Source organism: Zootoca vivipara, chromosome 11 (genome assembly GCF_965207765.1).
Source record: "Zootoca vivipara chromosome 11, rZooViv2.hap1.1, whole genome shotgun sequence".
In the NCBI taxonomy this organism is placed as follows: Eukaryota; Metazoa; Chordata; class Lepidosauria; order Squamata; family Lacertidae; genus Zootoca; species Zootoca vivipara.
In genome coordinates, this window is record NC_142594.1 from 24,044,775 (window position 1) to 24,069,601 (window position 24,827).

The following is a 24,827-nucleotide window of genomic DNA, read 5'->3' on the forward strand; positions in this document are numbered from 1 at the left end:
TTTCTCGACTCCATTTTAACAAGCTGGCTGCATTCTTTAAAATAAAGTTCGAACTCACATTTCAAAAGCATATAAACCAAAAAAGAATTTCCAAAAAGTCCAGAGATAAAGATAGAAATAAAATTTAACTATAAATCCTGGTCAGCTCACTGGGTTTTCTGGGCTGCCGGCTCCCGAGAAAAAGAAAGGTCTTTCTTAGTCTTAACTTCATTCTGCAGGGCAATCACAACAGTCTCTCTCCCCTTTTACCCTGCATTTAGGGGAGATTCTCTTTGATGCCTTTGAGGAATCCTTTTAAGTTAAAATCTTCTGTTTACGGCTTCGGGTTTCTGTTTACTGTCTCTTATGTTACCGTGGGGGGGGTGGCTTCCTCTTTTCCCCTCTCTCCCAGGTCCAAATTGTTGCCTTAATTTACATTCCAAAGAATCCAAATTACTCACAGTCTATTCATTTGCTGAATGTTCTTTGAAGAATTGGCCACCTCCACTTCCCAGACTCGCAGCTTCGCACTCTCAGAGCAGCAATGTCAGCCTGTCCGCCGCGGTTCACCTCCTCGCTCTCGGGGGCTTAAACAAAGCCGATCCGGGGAGGAGAGAGCCCGCTTTTGGCGCCGCCAGGCAAAATCTGTCCCCAAAAAGCTCGATTTGGGGCTTTTAAGGAGGTTTCGTTTCGCTGGAACGATTCCCTCCACCTCTGAAGCGCCGAGGTCCGCTCCGCTGTGCGGACCCCCGTCTGAGCAAGATGGCGTGGTCAACCGGAAGCCGTTGTTGAGCTTTTTTGGGGGGGGGTGCTATCGCAATCAACTGGGTCAACCAGTTGGACACCCCTGCTACCTCATCCCACGACTTCACATGGAGGTGAGCAGTTGAGGGAAAATATGGCTGGAACATCATTACTGATTTATTATGAGTTACAAATTTTATAAGCAGCTTAATTGCAAATAAAAATTCCTAAAAGTGGATTACAAAAAAAATAAAAACAGTAAACTCAGGAATAATTTACAACCCTACTTTAAAACATAAAGGTAAAGGGATCCCTGACCATTAGGTCCAGTCATGACCGACTCTGGGGTTGCGGCACTCATCTAGCGTTATTGGCCGAGGGAGCCAGCGTACAGCTACTAGGTCATGTGCCAGCATGACAAAGCCGCTTCTGGCGAACCAGAGCAGCGCACGGAAATGCCATTTAACTTCCCGCTTGGCGCGGTACCTATTTATCTACTTGCACTTTGACATGCTTTCGAACTGCTAGGTTGACAGGAGCAAGGACCGAGCAACAGAAGCTCACCCCGTCGCAAGGATTCGAACTGCCATCCTTCTGATCAGCAAGCTCTAGGCTCTGTGGTTTAACCACAGCGCCACAGCCCCACTTTAAAACATACTTAAGTTAAAACACTAAAACCGATTAAAATTACCTCAACTTTCTAAGCATCTGTGTAGGCTTGTCTAAACAGGAATGCTTTTGGCAGGTACCTGCTTGATCTCAAGAGGCAGGGAGTTCCAAAGTGCAGCTGCTGCCAAACTATGCAACTGAGTTATTACAAAAGTGGGTTAGGTATTATGTGGCACCTGTCATGGCCTTTAAAGAGAATTTGTGTGGTGGAGCTTCGAAGCTAAAGGGATCACCGGCAGTATCTATTGGTTTACCAGCTGCATTGTATATAGAAGGAATGGACAGCTGGAGATACTGTTGTGTGGGGATCCTGCCCAAACTTACGCAGGAGCTAGTCCAGCCTAGAGTCAGCTGCCTTAGCTCCCAATGCTGTGGAAATCCTTTAAAATATAATACATCCTTTATTACAAGCCCTACAGGGAAAGGCAGCAGGCAGGAGCCACATTCCATGTTCATATTCCTCCACAGATTCAGAGGAGAAGGAGAAGGAAGCCAAGGTTTTGAACCCAGAAACAAAACAGGTGTTAACTATAGGCCTAAAGGAACTGTAATCACTACCACGTAAGCCTAGCAACGGCCTAAACAGGAGGGGCTGCGTGGACTCCACTGCGCTTGCGCCACTCCTCCTGCCTCCCGCTTTGCTCCTGACGGCGGGTCGCCTCCATTGTGGCCTATGGGGCGGGGCGTTCGGCAGCTCCGCTCCCTCGCGCAGTGTCGGGCGCAGACCTTACGGAGCGAGGCGCCATTTTGCGCTGCTGCTGCTGCTAGTACCGCCACCACAAGAGGCTAGTTGGTTGATTGAGGAGGCAGCCTCAGGAGAAGGTCGCGGCGCTTAAGCGCTCCTCGCCCGGTTCCCGCTCCTTTCATCCGCCTGCCGGGTTAGGAGGAAAGCGCCGCCATGAGTGACGTGGAGGAGAACAATTTCGAGGGGAGGGTGAGTAGTGAGCACTTCTCTATCCAGGCCGAGGTGTCGGAGGCCTGGCCTGGCCCCGAGGACACGAAGTGCTCGAGGGGGAGGGGGAAACCGAGCCTCCCAGCCGGGCGCGAACAGGGCGGAGCCACCCGGAGGAGAGCGCCGTTGTTCCTACAAAATGGTTTCCTTCGCCTGAGGTGGGGGCCGCGCTGACACCCGCGGGGCCGTTTTCGCGGTTTCTGTTCCAGGCCTGGCTTTCCCGCCCTCCCATTTTTGAGCTGGGATCTTTAGGCTTTAACCCCCCCCCCAAAAAAAATATGATACTGGGATTCCGGTTGTTACGCTCGCTCTCCGATTCCTAGCCCACCCCCTTCCCAGTTTCTAGTTCTGAGCTCTGCCGTTATCGCCAGAACCCGATAAATTTGTATATTATAGCCAGCCCCCGCTTTCTTGCTTTCCAAGGCCCCGACCGCCAAATCCTGAGCGAAGTTAAGATGTGTTTGGTGGGGAGGGATCTCAACGCCTCGTGTAGATCAGGAAATCCGGCGCGTGAGGACCGTGGCTCTTAGGCAAAAAAAGGCTGTTGTCCCTCCGGCTCAATATTTTCAGACCGAAGACCCACCTTTAGCTCACACATGCAATTGGGGACCTACTTCTTAATTATTTTTTTACTGATACATTGCTATGACGGTGGTTCTGTAGCGACCCAACTTTTAGGTCAGGGTTCCTACTCTGCGGCTGAAGGTCAGCGTCCTCCTAGGCAGCCGTCTTGTATCTTCGGTACGACTTCTAGTTTAAACAAGGAAAAACAGAATCAATTTTTTGTTGTGTGGGTAGCGGCGGCAGACATTTTGCTCTGTTTAGGGTTGTGGTTAGTAACTCAACGGTTTGATCCATAGTCCGCACCTGTGCTTCACCCGCGCTGGTATTCTTCATTATTGTTGTTATATATGTTGTAGGAAATCCTTCGATTGACCCCTCGGAAGCTTTCTGAAGGAGGTGTGTGACTCCTCTCAAATGAATTGGAGGCATTATTTAGTAATGGCATTGGGATTCATGCCTGGGGGAAGTGCATTATCTTAGCTTAATTTATCTGGGTGTTTTATGCTAGTGTTGATCAGCCACTATACAGCAGCTTGAGAGACTCCCTTCCTTTCCCCTGCCCTCCAATATAAAGAAGTATGAGGGAATTTCTTGATTCTGAAATATGTGTCTTTGGCGCAGCTTGCAACTCACAATTTCCCCTATACTGTAAATCTGAAAAGTAGCAATAGGGAGGTTTGGGTCAGTGTTGTAAGCAGAACAATTCCAGCCATTCTTGAGTGGAATACATTTATTTGACCCTTAGCAATTACGGTCAGACTGGGCTGGATGTGGGACTGGAACAGCATTAGTTGCACTTGGTGAATGATCTATACTTGGAGGTGAACAGGGAGAAACTTTTTTTGGACATCTCAGCACCTTTTAGGTCATTCCATTCAATACCAGTTTAAACTTCTAGTCAGAATGTCTGGGCTGTTGGTCAGAATGATTCCATGTTGTTTTTTAAATTGGCTACATTCAGCATGAGGATATTTGGAAAACTCACAGTAGTGCTGTGGGAATAGGGCCTGCCATATCAATATGCTGATCACATCCATCTCTTCTCTTATGTAAGCATCCAGGAGCAACTTAGTGTTGGACCAATGTATGGTGGCTAAGACAAAACAAAATGAAATTAAGCTAAAGAAGACATGGGATCACCCACTACTACCACCCAAGTCTTCGGCAGGGAGGCGGTAGTGAAGTAGCTGGACGCAGATTCACTGCACGACTAACTCTGCAGTACTTTACTGTCTACTATGCTATATTTAACACATGCACGCATGCGTGCATGCAACATATATTAACAGGAAAAGCACACTATTTGTTTCCATATCCATTTTTTTTTACCACAGAAAGAATGCTAGTTCTGTTTTTTTGGAATGCTTTGTTTATGGATAAGCAGGTGGTGATGGTCCAGGAACACTTTTTACCAGTTCCACTTCTCCACTGCTGTTTTTAAAAGCAGGGATGTCCGCTTTCAGGATGTAAACTTCTGTGCCCAATTCAGAGTTCCTGTGCTTGCCTTATAAATCCTTCATGGTCTAGACCACCCTATCTAGAACCATTTATATCTATATGTGGGGCTAGTCCAATATATTTTAGCACCAGAGGCAGTCCCTACCAGGGAAGAAGGGGTGAGGGAAAGTCTACATCAGAAACAAGGTGAGGGGAGACTGACATGGGGATCTGCTACCCCAGTGAAGCTTGCCACATGAGGCAGTCATCTCACCTTGCCTCGGGTGTACCAGCCTTGTCTATATGTACCCTAATTCCAGCTGTGGTGATTTGATCAAAGCATTCTGTGTATTCCCTCATTATATGAAGTTACCAGCTAGCATGAGAGCTTTCACATTACACTAGCCTGGAGCTCTGAAACCTGAGTGGTAGTATTTAATGTTGATTGAACATTCCAAGAAAATACCTTGCATTCTTTGTGCATTAAAAAATGTTTTGAATGTAGACAAAATAAAAGAACATGTTTAACCTGTGATGATGAGTGTGTTAAAAATATAGAACAACATGGTTCTGTAGAAAGTTAGCAGGGCAGAGTATCTGTGTTCAACTAGTTACAGGTAGGTAGCCGTGTCGGTCTGCCGTGGTCAAAACAAAATTTAAAAAATCCTTCCAGTAGCACCTTAGAAACCAACTAAGTTTCACGAAAGCTCATACCAATGACAAATTTAGTTGGTCTCTCAAGGTGCTACTGGAAGGAATTTCTTTATTGTGTTCAACTAGTTCACTACACTTAGAACAGATCTGTACAATTCAAAGCTGAGAAACAAACTGCTACATCAAAAGTGTTCTATTACAGAATGCTTTGTGGTCATTTGGAATATGTAGAGCAGGGGTGTCAATCTCAAATTCATCGGGGGCCGCATCAGCAGTTTGGTCACCCTCAAAGGGCCGGTTGTATCTGTAGGACTATGTGTCCACTCTTTATTATCATAAATTATTGTCACTGCATTCAATTATTACTGTTTTTTGTAATAATGTAAGTAATAACTAGCTCTGAAAGCAGAAACATAGTCAGAATAATGGCAAGTAGATATTCAAATGTACAATTATTGTACAATTTATTAAAAAATGATTTTTGGTAACAGACAGTAATTTTTTTAAAAAAAAATACAAATATTGCCAAACACTGTTTATTACACATATGGCAAACACAAGGCATTAACTTTTTTTTAATTTTTCTGAAAGAAGAGTCCCACAGGAGGAGGCATCAATAGCACTGGCAAAGGGGCTCCGCGGAGTGAAATTTGGTGGAAGGAGCACCTTCCAGTGGTCTGCGCCTATGAACTTTTTACAAGTACAGCAGGAAAACAAATGCGAAGGGAAACGGCAGGCGGGCAGGCGCCTCCTTTCGGGCCCGGAGGTGCGAGGGCACAGAGCGCCTTTCTTCTGCGTTGTGGGAACTTGCGCGGAGCGCGAGAAGCACGCGCGGAGTTGGCACTCGTACTGCTGCGGCGGAGGCGGAGGTGGCGTCTCCCGGCTGCACATCTGAGCGAAGCGCTCGCCGCTCGCTCGCTCCTCCTCCCCTAGCGCTGCGCTCCTCCTGCTCGCCTGGCTGCTGCTGATACCGCCCTCCCTCGCCGTCTCCCGCATCAAACTTCAGGAGCCGGAAAAAAGCCTTGTCGCGCACACAGCAAAACGCGCCGCTGCCGGGGCTCGGGCAAGGCTCACCGGTGCTCCGCTCACTGCCTCATATCCAATATGGCTCAATCGACCCAGGCGCATGCGCCCGCCATCTCCCTCCCCGCTCCCCTCCCCTCGCTCCAGAGGCTTTTTGGGCGCTCACAACGCACTCCCGCGCGCCGAGCCTTGGCGCCAGCCGGCGGCTGCGGACGGACAGGAGTCCGCGGAAGGGCTCAGTCTGACCCTCCCCCCCTTCAGCGGCTACGCGGGCCACATGACGAGGTCTCGCGGGCCGGATTTGGCCCGCGGGCCTTGTGTTTGACACCCGTGATGTAGAGTGTATCTGTTTGGCTTTCAGTGCTTTGGGGCTCAGTACTGATAATGGGTTTTGAACACTTGGTGCTCAAAAGAACATTCTTAAATAGCTTGTAAATGAGCCCACAAATACTCTGATATCCTTGCCTGCCGCCAGTTTTATCATTCTATATCTGTATTAGAGTTGGGGCTTAGCTCAGGGCAATTTTGTATCTTAAATGCCCTAGTTGTTATGTGCTACAGCATGCTTGCTCTTATATTAGTAGTTTTTGCAGGAAAAAGCAGATGAGAAAGGACAACTGTTTAGGGTATAAAGGTAAAGGGACCCCTGACCATTAAGGTAGGTCCAGTCGTGACTCGTGACCGACTCTGGGGTTGCGGCGCTCATCTTGTGTTATTGGCCGAGGGAGCCGGCGTATAGCTTCCAGGTCATGTGGCCAGCATGACAAAGCTGCTTCTGGTGAACCAGAGCAGCACACGGAAACTTTAGGCACTCTACCACTAAGTGGTCAGACAGAATCCAGCCTTCCTCCCAGCTGTGGAGCTGAGGGAGATTGAGATGGGTTTTTTTGAGATGGTTTCTGCAGCTTGGAAGAAGCCCCGCTGCTCCTCACACATGCCTGGGGGCAGCCGCAAGTGTCATGACCAAAAATGTTGATGTCTGCCTATAGAACTTTTGAGAAGTACAGTATATTTATGAAACTTCTGTCTCAGGTTTTTTTTCTGAATGTGTTAGTCTGCAAACATGGCATTTCTGTATGTAGTGAAATAATCGTGGTAACTGAATACATTTGAGAAAGAAAACTCATTGGGCTAGTGTTTCTCGGAGACAGACAAAACAAAACAAAATACATGCCAACCTGACATTTACGTGAAGGCTTCAGTTGTAGAAGTGCATTTTGAAGCAGACTAACAACAGGGACCCAGGTGGTGCTGTGGGCTAAACCACTGAGCCTAGGGCTTGCTGATCAGAAGGTCAGCGGTTCGAATCCCTGTGACGGGGTGAGCTCCCGTTGCTTGGTCCCAGCTCCTGCCAACCTAGCAGTTCGAAAGCACATCAAAATGCAAGTAGATAAATAGGAACCGCTATAGCGGGAAGGTAAACGGCGTTTCCATGTGCTGCTCTGGTTTGCCAGAAGCGGCTTTGTCATGCTGGCCACATGACCTGGAAGCTATACGCCGGCTCCCTCGGCCAATAATGCGAGATGAGCGCGCAACCCCAGAGTCGGTCACGACTGGACCTAATGGTCAGGGGTCCCTTTACCTTAACAACACTACAACTGTTTCCAGTAAATACGTGATAACTTGAGAGGTTCAGCATTAATTCTATATTTTTCTTAATCCTAAATAGTTGCATAAAGTATTGGAAATTTGCAGGTGATTGGATGTTTGATGCTTGGGGATTTGACAAAATTTCAGTAGTCCCATGGTTGGACCATACCTAAAAAACATAGATGCAGACTTCTAATTTTTTTTTTAGGATTTCTGTCAGGCTGTATGTTGGATCTGTATTATAATTGCTTATGTTTATCATAGTCTTCAAAAACACTGCCATGTAATGTCTGAATCCGTTTTAGATTCTAACATGGCAGCCTGTCTAGCAACCACACTCTTGGGCCTTGGAGGGCTGTGTTACCCTAATCCTAGAAGTTTAGGCCTTTGCTCTGATTATTTAGTAATGAAGGCAATGCCTTTCTTTATTCTAAATATTTCAAGGCTGAACATGAATGCTTAGAAGAAATTCTAGGGCTGAGTTCTCAGCTTTGGATGAAATTTAAGGGAACTATATTTCTAACCTGCACTGGTGTGTTTATCCTGTCCATGCTTTTAACATAACAAAGGCAAACAATTCAAGTGTTAGCTATGTTACATTGATGCTACTTCCGGTTATGCCTTTGAGCAATTGTATTCTAAACATACATTGAGAAATGGACTCGAAATGTGTGTTCCATGTTGGAATGTTCATGTAAAGCAGCAGTGGGGAATCTTGGGCCCTGGGGGCCAAATCTGGCTCTCCAAACCTCTCTGTTTGGCCTCTAGGATTCACTCCAGGCTTCACTCCTCATCATTTCTGCTTTTCACTATCCTTGAGTGTTTTTGCCTGGCTAAAATTTGCCCTTGAGCTATGATAATCCTTTTGCTAGTCGGGATGGAAGATAGAGAGTGATGTCTGAGAGAGTGTGTGGAAACTATCCCAGTGTGTGGTCCTTGGAAGTCTTCGCTTTCCCACGCAAACGTGGACAGCGCAAGCAGGAGGCGTGAGGGCAGCAGGGACCAGTGCAGGGCCATGGGGAGCAGCCCATAGGGTAAGCTGATGGGCAATCAGCTGTCCTCCAAGCCAGGTTCAGCACAGCTGCTTGCAGTAGGAACCCCAGCCTGGCCTCAGGGAAACAGAAAATTGTCTCTATACAAAAGACACAGAGTTGTCTTCTGCACTGTTGCGCGAGTCAGCTGGTTCGTGGCAGCGGAAGCCTCTGCTCTTTTGCAGAGGCACTATGGTGCGAGTCAGGTGACTCACAACATAGCACAGCAGCAAAATACACTGCTCTGCACCACCCAGCCAGATGGAGATGTCACCGCCCTGACACCCAGGCATCTTCACTTGGTTGCAAGTGGCCGGTGGCCAAGGTCAAAATGAAACATATGCAGCCATTTACTGTCTCCTGGAGAGAGCATTGGAAATAACCCTGAAAAAACAACAGAATTATAGAATTGTAGAGTTGGGCCATCAGGGGTCATCTAGTCCAGCCCCTGCAATGCAGGACTCTATCACCCACCATGGGGCTTGAACCCACAACCCTGAGATTAAGAGTCTCCTGCTACACCAACTGAGCTATCCCAGCTACTCGCTTACAAGTAGCTAGTAGTACAAGTTCAAAGTCCTGACTGGGTGCACAGGACTAGTTGCCTGATTTTTGGAATGTATTTAGGAGATAGCTAATTATATATGCTTATTGTGGCTAACAGAAATATTATAAATCTCTTCTTGTGTGCTCTTCTATATTGGTTCCCCAGGGACCATGCTGTTTTTATAGTTACTAGGCTGCAGAATCTCAAACTTTCATGAGTTCTCCTGATCTCCTTTTCTATAGCTTAAGGCATTGGGTCTGAGTGATCTGTGGTTAGTACAAACTTGGGAGTGCTCTGAACTCTAGGGAACATGGGATTCCTGAATTGGTCTCTTTGAGGATACTGGAAGTACTTTCTATGCAGAAAGTACTTTGCCAGTGAACCAGATCATTGCCCTTCTTCACAGAGTGTCCCCTGAGCATACAGGTTTTATTTGGAGTTGATGGTATCTTAATTAGCTTTATTGAGCTTTTATTGCTAGTTGTAAAACTTCTATTTCTATAGCACTCTGGTGTAAAACTGCTTTACAATGCCTGTTCTATTCATCTTCTCTTATTCAACCTCTCAACAACCTTGTTAGGTTGAATGATGGTGAACTACCCAAAGCAGCACAGAAATTATGTGGCTCATTAGGAATTTGGACCTAGGCCTTGGACTTGCCAGGGCATAGCCAACCCCCCTCCTTGCACTAGGGTTTAGACTGGTACCTTGTTGTCATGAGGGGAACTGTAATTGAAGATGATTTTTTTTCAATTGATCACACCTTTTAATTGATTTTCTCTTGCAACTCTTTAGGCCCATTTTAAAGTACTTGTCGAAGGTATCAGAGTAAAATAAAATTAACTATTTGTAGATTCTTATTTGTATACATGTATTAACATTATATATAACAGAGTACAGTATTTGAAAGGGTTCATTTGACACAAATCCTTTTAAATATAGTTTATTTTATTATTTATTAAATTTGTATTCTGCCCTTCATCCAAGTATCTCTGGGTGGTTCATATATCCCACGCATCATCATATAATACAAAACTTAGTTGTTCATCTACAATATCAGTGGTACCTTCCATTCCTCTTTGTTTATGGCAGTCTTCAAAGCTGAATGGTTGTTTCTCACAAGACTCTTAATGCTGTACACTCAGGAGTAAGTCCTATTGAATTTGGTGGTACTTGCTTCTGTGTCAATATGTATAGCATTGTCCTGTAGATTCATTCATATTGGATCCCAAACCATCCCAGTCATCACACACTAGATAAAGAATTTACGGTAGCTTTCTCCCACCTTCATATATACCGATTTACATTTTGAATAATAAGAGTCACAAATTTTGGTGGACCTAGTGATTATTTGTGGTTTTCCTGACCTCTTGTCTGAGTCCTCTGCACAGAGAGCTCTGGGAAAGAGTCTCAAGTTGTGATTGGATTGGGCAAGTAGCTGCCAGGAAGAGATCCATGGTTGCAGATGACGAAATGACCACCTCAAGATTCAGTCACGGCTCCCCTATGGTTGGGTGTAAGTTTAACGTGAATAAATGCTAGTCTAAAGGGTTGATACCTTTGATTCTGCTCAGAAAGTTTGTCCTGCATTCTTGACACTTTTACATTATGAACATAGTTATCTGAAGGCAACAGAAAGAAAGCTTAATCAACAGTAGTTGGGATCTGACTATTAAGTCTTCTCTTAGCACCTTAATTTAGGTTGTGATCCTTTACTCACCTGTGGATAATTCCTATTGAATTACTACTCCATGGGGCTTACTTTTGAGTAGGCATGCCTAAGATTGCCTTGCCAGTGTGAAACAATTTCATATATGAAAAAAATTATTATGAGTTGTATTTTTGCTGCCACCTTGTGAGAGTGTTAACCTGGCACTGCACAGTATACTCCTTCTTTACTAATTGATTCTTGTGGAAGTCTGCTGATGGGGAGTTTTTGTTTAACTTAGTCAATGAAGTGGGCTTTTATTTTTAATGAGCAAACATGAAAAATGAAGCACCCTGCCCCACTTTTCATATTTAATATTTTCTTTGGTTAAGCATTTTTCCACCATCGATTTCCCTGTCTGTCTTGCCCATTCCTCCTAATGTTTTTTTAAAAGAACATTGCCTTGTTTTGACATTTGACACAGCTCCACAATATGGTATTTTGGTCAACTCAGGGAAAGTAATGGTGCTATTAAAATGTGCACGTTCAGACTACCGCGAGTATGTAGATTCCCTTCTGAAAAATTCACTACTTCACTCTTCAATATGACATTAGTATGGGAAAACAGGTCTGAAATGAAATGATAAAATGGCATCTTTAATGAGAAACAAAACAGTAAGAACTACAAGACAAAATGACATTTGGCAAAATACGGTAAATGCAATAAGCAGTTTTCATTGGCTAAAAAGGGAATAAGCTAGACAGAGCAGTACAGATTGCTGTGCTAATGAAAAAAGGAGGGCGCAGTTTTGATGTATCTTAATGTAATTTTCATGATGCATAGAATGAAGATTGAAGTTCAGATATCCGATATCTTTCCATAAAATTCTTGATCTGTTCTTTTAGTTTCCCTGTTTGCCCAATTACCTCATTTGAGTGCGCTTATTGAAATATCTTATTTTCCTGTATTGCTTGTTTGATTCATCTGTTGTTCTGACAAGGAATACAGAATATCAGTCCCAGTTCTATAGATAACTTCACATGGCAGCCACTACTGAAGTTGATTTAATTGTTACTGAAGAAGAGCCTTAAATTGGCTTTGTTTCTTCCCTACTATGCACATATTTTGTAGGTTTTGGATAGAATGGTTAGGTTTAGGGGGGGAAAGTATTTTGGAATATTCAGATCATTGGCACATATGTGGCCTGCAGCTAGTTGGACTTGGTACTTGTCTGTCATGAACAACTGCTCCCCAAGCTGCATGTTAAACCTCTTGAAGCTGGGAGTTTAAAAGTTTGTGATGCGGCCTGGGGTGATGGGGAGCTGGGCATTATATTAGGCATGTGTAACTCCCTGTTTGCATCTAGTGTAGCTCTTTGAAATCTGGCCTATAAGTTTTGTTTGACATTTTTAACTTCAGGCAATCCTAGTATTTAAGGTAACACTGAAGTCCGTGTGTATCATATGGAATTGAACGAGATTAAAATTAGAAAAGGAGCAGAATAGATTAAGAACATTTGGGAAATGTTGCAAAGAAATCAGTGGACTCATTTTTAGAGCCTATATGATTACACCAGTTAAAAGATTTTTTTGGAAAAAATGCTTTTATAAATTAGTTATTTGCACTTTACCTGCTGGCTATTCAATTTTGGTAGATAAAAGTCTGAAACTCCAGCAGAGTTTTATAATCCCCACATGCTTAAATATACTAAATGTTCTTTTTCCATTAAGGTTAATGTTCGTGAAGAAATGGAAGAGTTTTTTCCAAGAATGTGGAAGATAAATCAAGATAAAAGAAGGCTAATGAAAAGTGTTAAAGATCAGAAAATTAAAATTGAATGGGGGAAAAAATTGAACAGAAGATTGGTCAGATAGAAGCACTTGAATATTTTTAAGGCTATAATGAATTGTTTGAATTGGGGAAGAATACACGAAGTATGAAAAATGAAAAACTCAATGAAGAATGAAGAAAAGTAGAAAGCAAGAGTGAAGTAGAATTAAAAGAATCTGGAAGAATGAATGGGTCCTAGGTTAAGTAAATGTATGGTTTATGTTCCAGTGTCTGTATGATCAAGTTGTAGATGAATTTGCATGATTACTTAGTTAATAGAGCATTGGTCATCTGGTTCGAGTAGGGAACTATTTGAGGAAATCACGCAATGTTAACAGTGGGTTAAACAGAAGTTTGTCCTGGAGGGTATTGCCTAACCATTTGTTTTTCAGGCACAATCAATAAAATATAGTTACTTTAATATAAGAAGGTAGGCATTTGTGCAACCACTACCATTTGTAATACTGCTTTTTTTGTTAGGAGTCACGCTCCCAGTCAAAATCTCCAGCTGGGAGTCCTGCTCCGGTAAAATCTGAGAGCAGGTCAGGATCGCGTAGCCCATCAAGAGCTTCTAAACACTCTGAATCGCACTCTCGATCAAGATCAAAATCCAGGTATGTGTCTTGTTATACATTCTGTCTTTGCATAAAACATACTTATTTTGAGCCTTCAAGGTATTGAGTGGTTTCATGGAAGAGATTTTGAGTTGCACTTTTTAGGAATTTTTTAAATGGATGATTTTAAAATGCCAGACTTTGTTCTTCAGCAAGATTGAACTGCTCCTCAGAGTAGCATAGAAATATAGGAAGCTCTCTTATACAGTAACCACTTGTCCATCTCACTCAATGCTGTCTAGACTCTCTGCCTGTCACTCCCCAGAGCTTCAGATAGCCCTATCTGGAGATGCTGGCATTTGAAACTGAACCTTTGGCATGTGAAGCTTTTCCTTTACCATGCCGCTACAACCCTTCTCCACAATGACAACTGAGGTTGTTGTACCTCCTCATGGCCTAGTTGCATCACCACCTACCGTGTTTCTCATATTATAAGACATGTCTTATATTTATTTTTTCCTCAAAAAAACACACTATGGCTTATTTTCAAGGGATGTCTTATTTTTTTCTTCCTCCTCCTGCCACGGCCAGCATTGCTGCTGTGCCTATCACTATGTCTTATTTTCGGGGTATGGCTTATATTTCTTGAATGCTTAAAATCCTGCTATGGCTTATTTTATGGGTATGTCTTAAAATATGAGAAACAGGGTACACTGACAAGATGCCAAAAACAATTATGTAAGTTTAAGTAGGTAATAAAACTCAAGGTTTTCCACCATGGATGTGCTCTGAAAATTACTTCGATAGCTATAGGAAATATGAAAATTCTCCTTTCTAATGTCACAAGCCTTTGTGCCTCCAACTGGAGAACAGTTTATGGATTACCATCACATAAGACAAAATGTAAGACAAATAAGATCCTAAAATGTAAGAAAAGCTATCTCCTTTCTGTCCCCAGTGATAGTGAAGCTTCCATAAACTGACATTCCATACAATGACTTGATTTTCACATCACAATAAATCACCTAAGAAATAAACCATGGCATCCTGTGAATGAGAAACATGTGCGCACACTGCACAACCACTCCTGCTTTGCTTCATTCTGCCTGGAACCAAGAGAAATAAATCACAAGGCTGGTTTTGTTCTCCTTTGACTTCTACTCATGGCTTAACTTGGTTCCACAACAGACCGAGCAAAACGAGTGACAGAGAAACGTGTGACTTACCATGACATGTGAACCAGCTCCTTGTGGTGTTTTGTACGTTCTGTGGTGAACTGCTACCTTATGAAATGACAAACTTTTATGTCCAAAGTGGTGACTGTTAGTTGTATAAATACCCCCCCTTCAGTTTTTTAGTGATTGTTGTATTGAACCACCATTACATGGCTAGCAATTACTCAACAAATTACCTGCACAAGTAATTAAGAGATTCAAATTCTAATACAATAAAATGCAATGTAAGAAATAAAGAAGCAGTCAGTACAATTAAATCATATAGCATCTAGCACAGCACAATACAACACAATACCATTGCTACAAAATGCAGAAAAATACTTGAGTGGTCCACCAAGACCCTAAGCAGTTTTCATGTGGTCCATGTGGGGGGAAGTTTGGGAGCCCCTGGAACAGTTAAATGTTGAAAATGTTTACATTTTACAAAATGTTTATTTTAAAATACTTGATATTTTAAAACTGTGCCAGAAACTAACTTTGATATGCTTTCAGGAGTGTGTGTGTGTGTATAGCATGAAATTATGAAAACTTCAATATTTGTATAGTGCTTCACAGATGTTTTCATATAACAAATAAAATGTATCATTTGAAGGTCCAGGTCAAGAAGGCATTCTCACAGGCGTTACACTCGCTCTAGATCCCATTCTCATAGAAGGCGATCACGAAGCAGATCATACACCCCAGAGTACCGACGTCGAAGGAGCCGCAGTCACTCTCCAATGTCTAACCGAAGAAGGCACACTGGCAGCAGAGTATGTAGTGTAAGCTTGTAGGGAAATTATTTCAAATCTCACTATGAATATATGTATAAGTAAAGCTAATCCTTTTAACTAATTTATTTTTGTTGATTAGGCATAACATCCACAGCTTGCAGGTTTCTGCGGTCAAGAATAAGAGGAGCCTTGGCATTTTCTGCTTGTCAGGTCTATTAGCGTTTACCCTAGCTACCAGCAGTATGAATACCCCACAGTACTTTCCCAAACAAGGAAGTGTAGGGGAGAGAAGCACCCTGATTTTCTCTTAAGGGGTGGGGGGTGTTGGTGGTGGAAAGAACTGGTGGCTTTATGGGAGGAGGCCCCCCCAAAAAACCAAACCCAATAGGTGTGTAGTTCTTTGCAAGAACAGACAACTTTGATATCTAATAGCTTTCAAAAGATTTACAGTGGGGCATGGGAAATGAGATTTAAATCCTTGCTGGTATGAAGATATTTGGGTAGACTAGATCAGCTGTCCCCAGCATGGTGTCTCACAGATGTTTTGGACTACAACTCCTATCAGCCCCTGTCAGCAGGAATCACAAATACAATTTCTTCAGAAATTTTGCATCTATCCTGTGCCAGTTTAGGGAAAGTTATATTTCAGAGGCATATCATGATCAACTGTTGATTGACTTCAAGTGGCCAGCCAATCTCAGTGTTTATTTTTGGCCCCACCTTCCCTTTTGAAATTGATGTTTGGTGGGAGCTGCTGAAATTTGCAAAACCCCTCTGATAATTATGGCCACAGGACTCTGTCTTTGCCTCTATTCTGGTTTTGCTTTGTTTTTTGCTTTGCTGCATCCCTTGTGGTAGGCTGGCAGGATACTCGTGAGTTACTCACATTTACATAAAAAATATTTATGTAAATATTGAGGCATTGTGGGATGCAGGAGTCTTTGTAACTCACTCCCATTCCAAGCGAAAAGTCAGGTGTTTCTGAATTTCCTATACTATATATAGAAATGATTATGCATTTTAAAATTATGGAATTACAACATCTTAAGGCTCCATTTGTTAAATTGATCTGATTTTAGGAGTGGGAAAGGAACTTGAGATCCTTTCTACTCTCCTTGGAGAGTTTTGGAGCACATGTGCAGGTGGTACAAAGCAGGTAGGTTTCCATTGTATGGCTGATTAAACATTCCCTCTATTGCAATAAGACACTGAGGAAATTAACAAGACCTGTTTGTCTGCTTCAAGGAAGTTGTCCTTGAACAGAAAGGAGAATGGCAGGCAACTGTCTGAAACACAGTCTCCAGTCAGTGTTGAAACCAGAATGCTATATTGTTCCATCTGCCCAGCACTAGATGGTAAATACATGTTTTAAGCTGTAAAAGAATGAACCATCATGACATCAACAGAATGCAGCATTTTTGTTAGATTTCAAAGAACTAATTCTCTCGTTTGCAGCAAACATGACCTTTGCCTGTTGTGGGCTGCAGTTTCTATCATCCCTAAGCTTTTGTTGTAAATTGTAGAAGTTGTAAGTTCAAAACATCTGGAGAACCCCATGTTGGCTACCCCTGCATCTTGCCATAACTGAATTAGAAACCCTCTAGCCAGTACATTGTCAAACCTCTGTAGGATTAGCTGCTCTGTAGTACAGTTTGCTGTACTCTCTCTGCCGCCAATGTGCCCCTCCCCCTAGTCAGCATAATGAAGCGAGACCTTCTGAATCCTCTTTCATTATGAGAATTGGATCCAGTGGTGGAGTAGGCATAATAGATCTTCCTTTCCCTTCTTGTGTTACTCAGAATGCGCAGTTACCTAAAATACCTTGCTGCCTATGTCAGTGAAAGAATATGAGTGAATGTGCAACTGGCACTGTTTTAGACATGCTTTGATACTTGAATTTGGTTCATTTTTTAGGCTAATCCAGATCCTAATACATGCCTTGGCGTGTTTGGCCTCAGTTTGTATACTACTGAGAGGGATCTTCGTGAAGTCTTCTCTCGTTATGGACCTTTGAGTGGTGTCAATGTGGTTTACGATCAACGAACTGGACGATCAAGAGGATTTGCTTTTGTTTACTTTGAAAGAATAGATGATTCTAAAGAGGTAAATTAATTATTAAGTTGGGAAGGTTTTAGGGGAAGGTTACAAAGTTTACCAGTGATTATGAGGCTGTAGAGGTTACCCACAGAGTTGAGATTCCCTGGAGACTTCCAGGTCATTTGAGAGGCCCGGAGAAGTCACAAGCCTTGGGGCCAAGGCAGAACATAAACATATAATGAAAGGCAAATTCAGTTCGCTCTCTCTATTAGAAAAAAAAGGGGGGGAGTAATAGTACTGTATAATCTGTGAATCAGCCACAGTTGTCCAGTGCAGACCTACTTCCTGATTGCTAATAATAATCAAGACTTAAGTGAAGGCTGTGAGAGTGTACACTCTGTGCCCACTTGTATGTAAATTCCCTCTTAACCAGACTGTAGGGTTACATCTGATGAATGTAAACACTAACCAGGATTTCACACTAGGCGTTTGAAAAAACTGCATTTGAGAGAGAAGCATAATAAGCTTCTGAAAAATAAACTGGCATTAAAACTTGAATTTCAATTTTTTAGCTTCATATCAGCATAGTAGTAATACAGTTTTAATCAAATCATGTGGCTGCTGTAATAGATAATTTTGACTGAGAATGTTTCTTTGTCATTTGGGTCTGCTTGATTCCGGAGACTATGTTGATGATGTGTCTGTCAGGACTTATGTGAAGCTGTTTGATAAAAGTATGAAATTTGAATGGTAGTCTTTGTTGGTGTTCCTTTTCATAATAGCATTTTTCAAGTTGTCTTGGAGTAACTATATATTGGTATGAATAGTGCTATAATCTATGATGCTTTGATTCAGGAATTTCATTTGTTCTTGTAGCATGGACCTTTTGGTGAGAGAAGATTCTTTAAAATAGCGTTTGCTGTGTTTCAATGATAGAAAGAAATCACTAGGTGGCGATATAGCCCACATTTAATCACATTCGAACTACAGTGGACCGCTTGGGTTGCGAATGTGATCCGTGCGGGAGGCACATTCGCAACCCACAGCACCGCTTCTGCGCATGCACAAAGCGTGATTTAGTATTTGTTCGGGTACTTCCGGGTTCACGCTGTGCACAGCCTGAAAAGACAACCTGAAACGTTTGTAACCCGAGGTATGACTGTACTGAATCAAAGTGTAGAATATTCTAGTTTTTCTTTTTAATTTCTTACAATGTAAACAGTAACCATGTGGAACTTGATTTTTCCCTAGTTTAAGCCCTAAATTATGGATGAGCCTTTTTTCTAGGACTGGAGTTAAACAAAAGTCCAGTGCCAAGAATGTAATACAGTCGTACCTTGGCTCCCGAATGCCCTGGGAGTCAAACGTTCTGCTCCCGAACAACCAAAAACCTAAAGTGAGTGTTGATTGGCTGAAGGAGCTTCCTGCAGCCAATCAGAAGCCGCACTTTGGTTTTCAGATTCTGTTCGACTTCCGAGGTACAACTGTAATGTTTAGGTTGGGTCAAAAGCTACTACTGTATATTCCTGCGTATAAGACTACTTTTTAACCCAGGAAAATCTTCTCAAAAGTCGGGGGTCGTCTTATATGCCCGGTTGTCTTATATGCCGGAATATACGGTATTTTGTCCACAGAAGGGGTTGCCTGCTCACAAAAAGGCATACTGTGGCATTCTTGAACAAGTGCAAGCATGACTGTTGCTGTAGAGCCTACCTGCTGTAGGTAAACAACTCTTTGCTAGTATTTACATAAGCCTTTGTGCAAAAGCAGTGCCATATATTTTCTCCAGTCCATGTTAAGCAAAAAAAGAAGAAAGGAAAGGAAAATATTTGCATCAACAGACATGGAGTAGGTAGAAACCAATAATCACCACCACCACCACACACACAAAAGGGGAGCAAGGGTCAAACCTTTAAACCAGATTTATGTAAATTTGCACATGGATTATTAATAATAAAATAGGGGCAATATTTTTCTTTGTATTTTAGTGTTTTTATATTGTAAACTGCCTTGTGATCTTCAGATGACAGGTGGTATAGAAATTTAATAAATCATTATATCATCTGATTGTAAATTATTGATGCTGTCTAATTTGCATGATTAAGAATAGAGCTAAAAACTCAGTTAATTGAGGCAAAGCATATAACATCCATGAGAGTGTTTTGGAGATGGAGCCTGATGTGGAGTCAGTTCCTTAATGTATTGTTTGAGTGAACTGCCGTGTGGTGAGGGAGTAATTGGGAAGTCATATAGGCTGAACCTGCCATTTTACTAAGCTCTGCTGGAATAGGTCCTTGTAAGTGAGATAGTAGGAGACACAAAGCATGAAATGGCAGCTGAATAGCAGTAGTAACCCAGCCATGTGCACCCTGCAGGAAGCCACACTAGTGTGCGGTCCCTTTGCTTCAAGGGAAATGCCTCCCTGTTTACCTTTTTGGGAGCCTTAAGGGCAAAATGTCTGGAATGCATCAGCTTCTTAGCAGGGTGCTGGCTTTAAAAGGGATCCTATTTCACTAACTTTAATGCCCCAAGTCAGTGGAGACATTTTAATTCTCTCTGCTAGAGAAAAGACCACGGATTAGCAGGATACTAATAACTAAAGACAAGCTGATTTTGCTTAATGCGAATAAGCACTAATTTCTCATTACTGGAACTAAAGTGTCTGCCTTCTTTGCAGGCAATGGAACATGCAAATGGAATGGAGCTGGATGGCAGGAGAATCCGGGTGGATTATTCTATCACAAAGAGAGCACACACGCCCACCCCTGGAATCTACATGGGCAGGCCAACCCAGTAAGGAGTTTTCCTGGCTTAATCAGAAGAACTGCATTTGAGAGTCTGTGATTCATAAGAAACTATGTTGTCGATAAATGCAATAGTTCTGTCTCTTCATAGGCTAGTCGCTGTCTTACTCGAGAAATTCCTTTTGAAAATCCATTGATTTCATGTTCTTTAAACTTACTTATTGTCATTATTTCCATACCACCTAATAACTCACTGTTGCTGAGTGGCATGCATTGCAATGCAATGCAATGTGAACAATAATTACAAATACAATTAAAGGCAGACCGTTCTTTGCAACTTTTTAAATGTGAACTCCGTCCGTTGAATGGTCTAGACTCAGCTATCTAATCCTGTAGCTTAAGCCAGTGTGGACCCGAGTAATCCCTTGAATGGGGAACCCTGCGAGCTGCAAGTTTAAATGTTAAAAATGTGTTTTTTTCTTGAAATAAGAGAGATCCTAATATTTTGCATAATGCATCTTGTCTTCCCTCCCAAAAAAGTAGTGGAGGTGGTGGTGGAGGAGGAGGAGGTGGTGGAGGAGCTGGACGTCGCCGTGATTCCTATTACGACAGAGGATATGACCGAGGCTATGACAGATACGAAGAGTATGATTACCGTTACAGGTATGCATTCTGATTTAAATAAATGAAAAAGCTCAGAGGATATCTTTATCACAAGCATGAACATTGCATAGGCATAGGCAGACATATGGGGCAGGAGTTGGTTACAGAGTGAGGCTGTAGTATGCAAAGTTGGAGAAGAAGGTAAAAGAAGAAATGGATGGTGTGGCCCACTGAGTGTGATGGGAGAGTGAAAATGGGAAAGATGGGGTCTAAAGCAGGCATAGGCAAACTCCGGCCCTGCAGATGTTTTGGGACTACAATTCCCACCATCCCTAGCTAACAGGACCAGTAGTCGGGGAGGATGGGAATTGTAGTCCCAAAACATCTGAAGGGCCAGAGTTTTCCTATGCCTGGTCTAAAGGGACAAGCAGACTGAGCAAGGATTGCTCACGTTGCTGTAGAGCCTTCTGGTCCCTATGCTTCTTTGTCTTTTGGACACACATACCAGTCCCTCCTTTATTCATATTTGGTTTGTTGGGAAACTAGATGAAAAGTTTATATTTCAAAAGTAGTAATAAACTAGGGAAAGGGGTAAGAGTGGGTAGCTGTTTTAGAAGAGGAAGTTAATGTGAAAGGAACACAGAAAACGGATGAAACATGGGTGGTTGGGATAAGAATAGGGGCAAAGTTAGGTGTGAAAGGAGTCTAGAAGAAATTATAAAGACAAATAGAACTACTTTTAAGATGCACGTGAATGGTAGAAGAGAAAATATTAAAAGCTGCCCTCACTTAGCCTCCCTGCTTCAAGCAGAATTTTCTGATCCAAAGTCATGTCAGTACTTGAGCTCCCTGCTGCAAGAAGATTGCTCTGCCATAGGATTGAGCTATTTCTAAAGAAGGGTTAAATATCAATCAAAAATGTCTGTAATTGCCAGGCAATTGTGCTAATCTCTGGGTTCATCCATCCATCATTTAATTGCTGGCTCCATCCTTCCACTACCATTTTGTGACTAGTGGGCTCCACTAATTTTAGCCCTCAGGTAGACCCTGGGGGTGTAAGGGACCCAGGTGGCGCTGTGGTTAAACCACTGAGCCTAGGGCTTGCTGATCAGAAGGTCGGCGGTTCGAATCCCTGTGACGGGGTGAGCTCCCGTTGCTTGGTCCCAGCTCCTTCCAACCTAGCAGTTCGAAAGCACGTCAAAATGCAAGTAGATAAATAGGAACCGCTACAGCGGGAAGGTAAACGGCGTTTCCATGTGCTGCTCTGGTTTGCCAGAAGCGGCTTTGTCATGCTGGCCACATGACCTGGAAGCTATATGCCGGCTCCCTCGGCCAATAATGCGAGATGAGCGCGCAACCCCAGTCTGTCACGACTGGACCTAATGGTCAGGGGTCCCTTTACCTTTAGACCCTGGGGGTAGACATTTTGAGATAACTTTGCTTTATGGCCTTCAAAAATTCTGTTAGTTCGTATGGTGATCTATAGTTTGTATAGTGATTTATGGTTTGTTGCAAATAAAGATTATCGCATCCATATAACTGCCAATTTATTAAAGCATGTTTAGCCTGTTTTACAAACTGCAATAGTCTCAAAGCAGATAATAATAAATATTTTGAAACGAAATAATAAAAGCCAAATCAGCCAAGTAAAATAGCTTAAACATCTTAGAACCAAGAAAACAAAAACAAAAAAATCCAGTACCTGATAAAACAGGGAATTAAAACTATTCCATATAAAAGCTAACCTATGGTCAACAGTATACAGTAGCATGCTGTAATCATAGGTGTGTTTTTTCACACCAGTATAGTTACATCTCTCTGAAAATCCAACTTATCCAACATTTCTCCTAACCAGGGAGCTTGGATAGCAAGTTGTGTTTATGTAATATTACAACTTAGTGTGCCATATGACATTGGTGTTGAAATGACTGGGTTGAGGAGGACTAGATTATCTTTGCAGTCCCTTTCAACCCCAGGTTTCTTTGGCACAAGAACCACTATTTGTTGCAGCTGCAGCAGCACATTTTAGGCTGAAAATAACATGCCCATATGAGTACGGTACCTAGAAATTAGACTGCCTTACATTTGGTCAGGTATAGCAGTAAATACTTGTCAGAGCTTAAAGATACAGACTTACAATATGTGAAAAAGAGGTGTCTGTGTCTGTGTTCTTAATCTGTTAGTGTAGTTTGTAAAAAACAATGTTTCCATATTAATCAGCCTCTTGAATCACTGTGGAATACTACCTAAAAATAGGTGTCTTTAACTTTGTCCAATATGCTGTGGGGGAGAAAAAAAACCATGCAAATGAGGCTTGGTTCTTCCATATGGTTAAAATGTGTATGGTGTACAAATCATTTGACAATATTTTTTAATCTCTTGAATAGTACATACACCACATGTACTAGAGCCACTGCTAACAAATGTATTTGTATACTTTCTTCAAAGGAGGCGATCACCATCACCTTACTATAGTCGTTACAGATCACGGTCAAGATCCCGTTCCTACAGCCCAAGTAAGTATAACACCAGTCTCACCAGAGTGGTTATAGCAGAGGAAACATAAAATCAAAGCGCTGCCAGGCTCCGCTTCCCCCCCCCCCACACACCTTTAAAAAATCCTTCCAATTTGCCTTATGGATATCCTCTAGTCTAGTGATTAGACAGTAGCGAGAATACCATGTTCTGAGCTCCTGTTCCGTCTGGATCTCCCTCTCCGCTTGCAGACAGGGAGATCCACAAAATCCTATAGTGCATGCAACACCTTCACAGGGATCGTAGGATTGCAACCCTAAGTAAAGCATTTGTATCTAGAAGAAGTTACTTTTAGCAAAATGAAGTGTAACAGAAGGGGAATGCAGATGAAATGCACTGATACTCGGTGGAAGGAGAAACAAATGAATATGGAATTATGAACTGATGGTTACAGCATTCTCTCTTCTTTCTTTCAGGGCGCTATTGAAGAAGAGAAGCTAGTCACAGTTGCAAATACAATTTTTAAACAGCAAGTTCTGAACTTCGCTTTTCCTATAGATCCCCTGCAGTTATCTGAAACCCTATTAAAAGGTCTTTGGTTCATTTAGAATATATGTATTTTCAGTTGAAATACCAGTTTTCCATCTCTTCTTATTGTAATACTCCAGGTGTAATTGTTGTAGCTTTATGTACTTAAATATCTTTAAGCGAAAACTAAATAGGAAACCCAGAGTGGTAATACGTTTTGTGATTTTTTTTTTAAAAAAAAGCAAGTGGATTTTTGTTGAACGTAATGGGGAAGGAAAACAGAAGTGTGTTAAAGCCTGCATGTTGTGTTTCAGTAGAAATCTACTATTTTAATGAACTGTTCATCTTTCTGCCTTTTACTTTCAAGGAAGAAAGTGTTCTGTATCTTCAGTTATGGCCCAAGTCAGTGCATGTTCTTAAACCAGAGCATTTTCACTCATTTTCTCAATGCAGTGATTTAATAATAATAATAATAATAAACATTGGAGGGAAGTCTTTGGAAAAAACAAAATTCTCATATACTACAAATTTCACCTTGGCATGTGTTTAATATAATCACAGTGCTAATTTGGTGAATATTAATTTGGTTAATATTAATTTGGTTAATATTAAATTGACTGGAAAACGTTCTTATGTTTGCCCCATAATCAGGACACGCCTAATTTACTGGGCATAGAAAATATTTGATCTGTTCTCAGCAGTTCTATATGGAAATAAAATTATGGTTAAGCATGTTCTATTTGGTACTATGGATTTCTAAACTATTATTTTGCTTCTCAAAATAAATTTAAATGCTACCAGTGCAGTGTTTCAGCATTTAATAGAATTGGTTAGATATGTGAAGTTTCTTGCAAGGAATTAACAAGTAACATATCCTGAAATCTTGGTATTGGATCCAACCTAGGTTAGCTGCTCTTAAGTTCCATCAATTTCAGCTAAATTAGACTGGAACCAACCCTTAGATTTAGAGTTGGGGGCAGCGGTGTGCACAATAAAACATATGGGTCTGCTTCTGGAGAGAGATCCAACAGCATCTTCCCTAAAACTGGACTATCTGGAGTCACTGAAATTCAGCACATGGAAAAAGAATTGAGGAATTAAGCTCTGGTATATCACTCCCTGTATTAGTAAAGTGGGTGTGCAGATATATTGAACAGCAAAATGGATGGAGAGATAGGGCAAGACAGGGACCTAACAAATGGGAGAGAGCCTGTAGACATGCAAAAAATAATTATTAAACTTCTAAAATAATTAGAAGAGAGCTTCTCC

At 42.1% G+C, this 24,827-nt stretch overlaps 1 protein-coding gene across 4 annotated transcripts; it reads left to right on the top strand.

Annotated features, from left to right (window-relative positions):
* The first annotated feature begins 2,121 nt into the window (after positions 1-2,121).
* TRA2A (transformer 2 alpha homolog) lies at positions 2,122-24,358 on the top strand. Of its 4 annotated transcripts, none has more exons than XM_035129022.3 (8): positions 2,122-2,326; positions 13,150-13,283; positions 15,051-15,219; positions 17,086-17,274; positions 19,886-20,001; positions 20,493-20,615; positions 23,004-23,071; positions 23,507-24,358. In XM_035129022.3, exons 1-8 carry the CDS (start codon positions 2,291-2,293, stop codon positions 23,515-23,517), a joined length of 846 nt encoding a protein of 281 aa, XP_034984913.1. In that variant the 5' UTR covers positions 2,122-2,290; the 3' UTR covers positions 23,518-24,358. The 4 variants fall into 4 exon arrangements, with proteins under 4 accessions (XP_034984913.1, XP_034984914.1, XP_034984915.1 ...); XM_035129023.3 differs by having other exon boundaries at positions 20,496-20,615; XM_035129024.3 differs by having other exon boundaries at positions 15,051-15,210.
* The last annotated feature ends 469 nt before the right edge of the window (positions 24,359-24,827 follow it).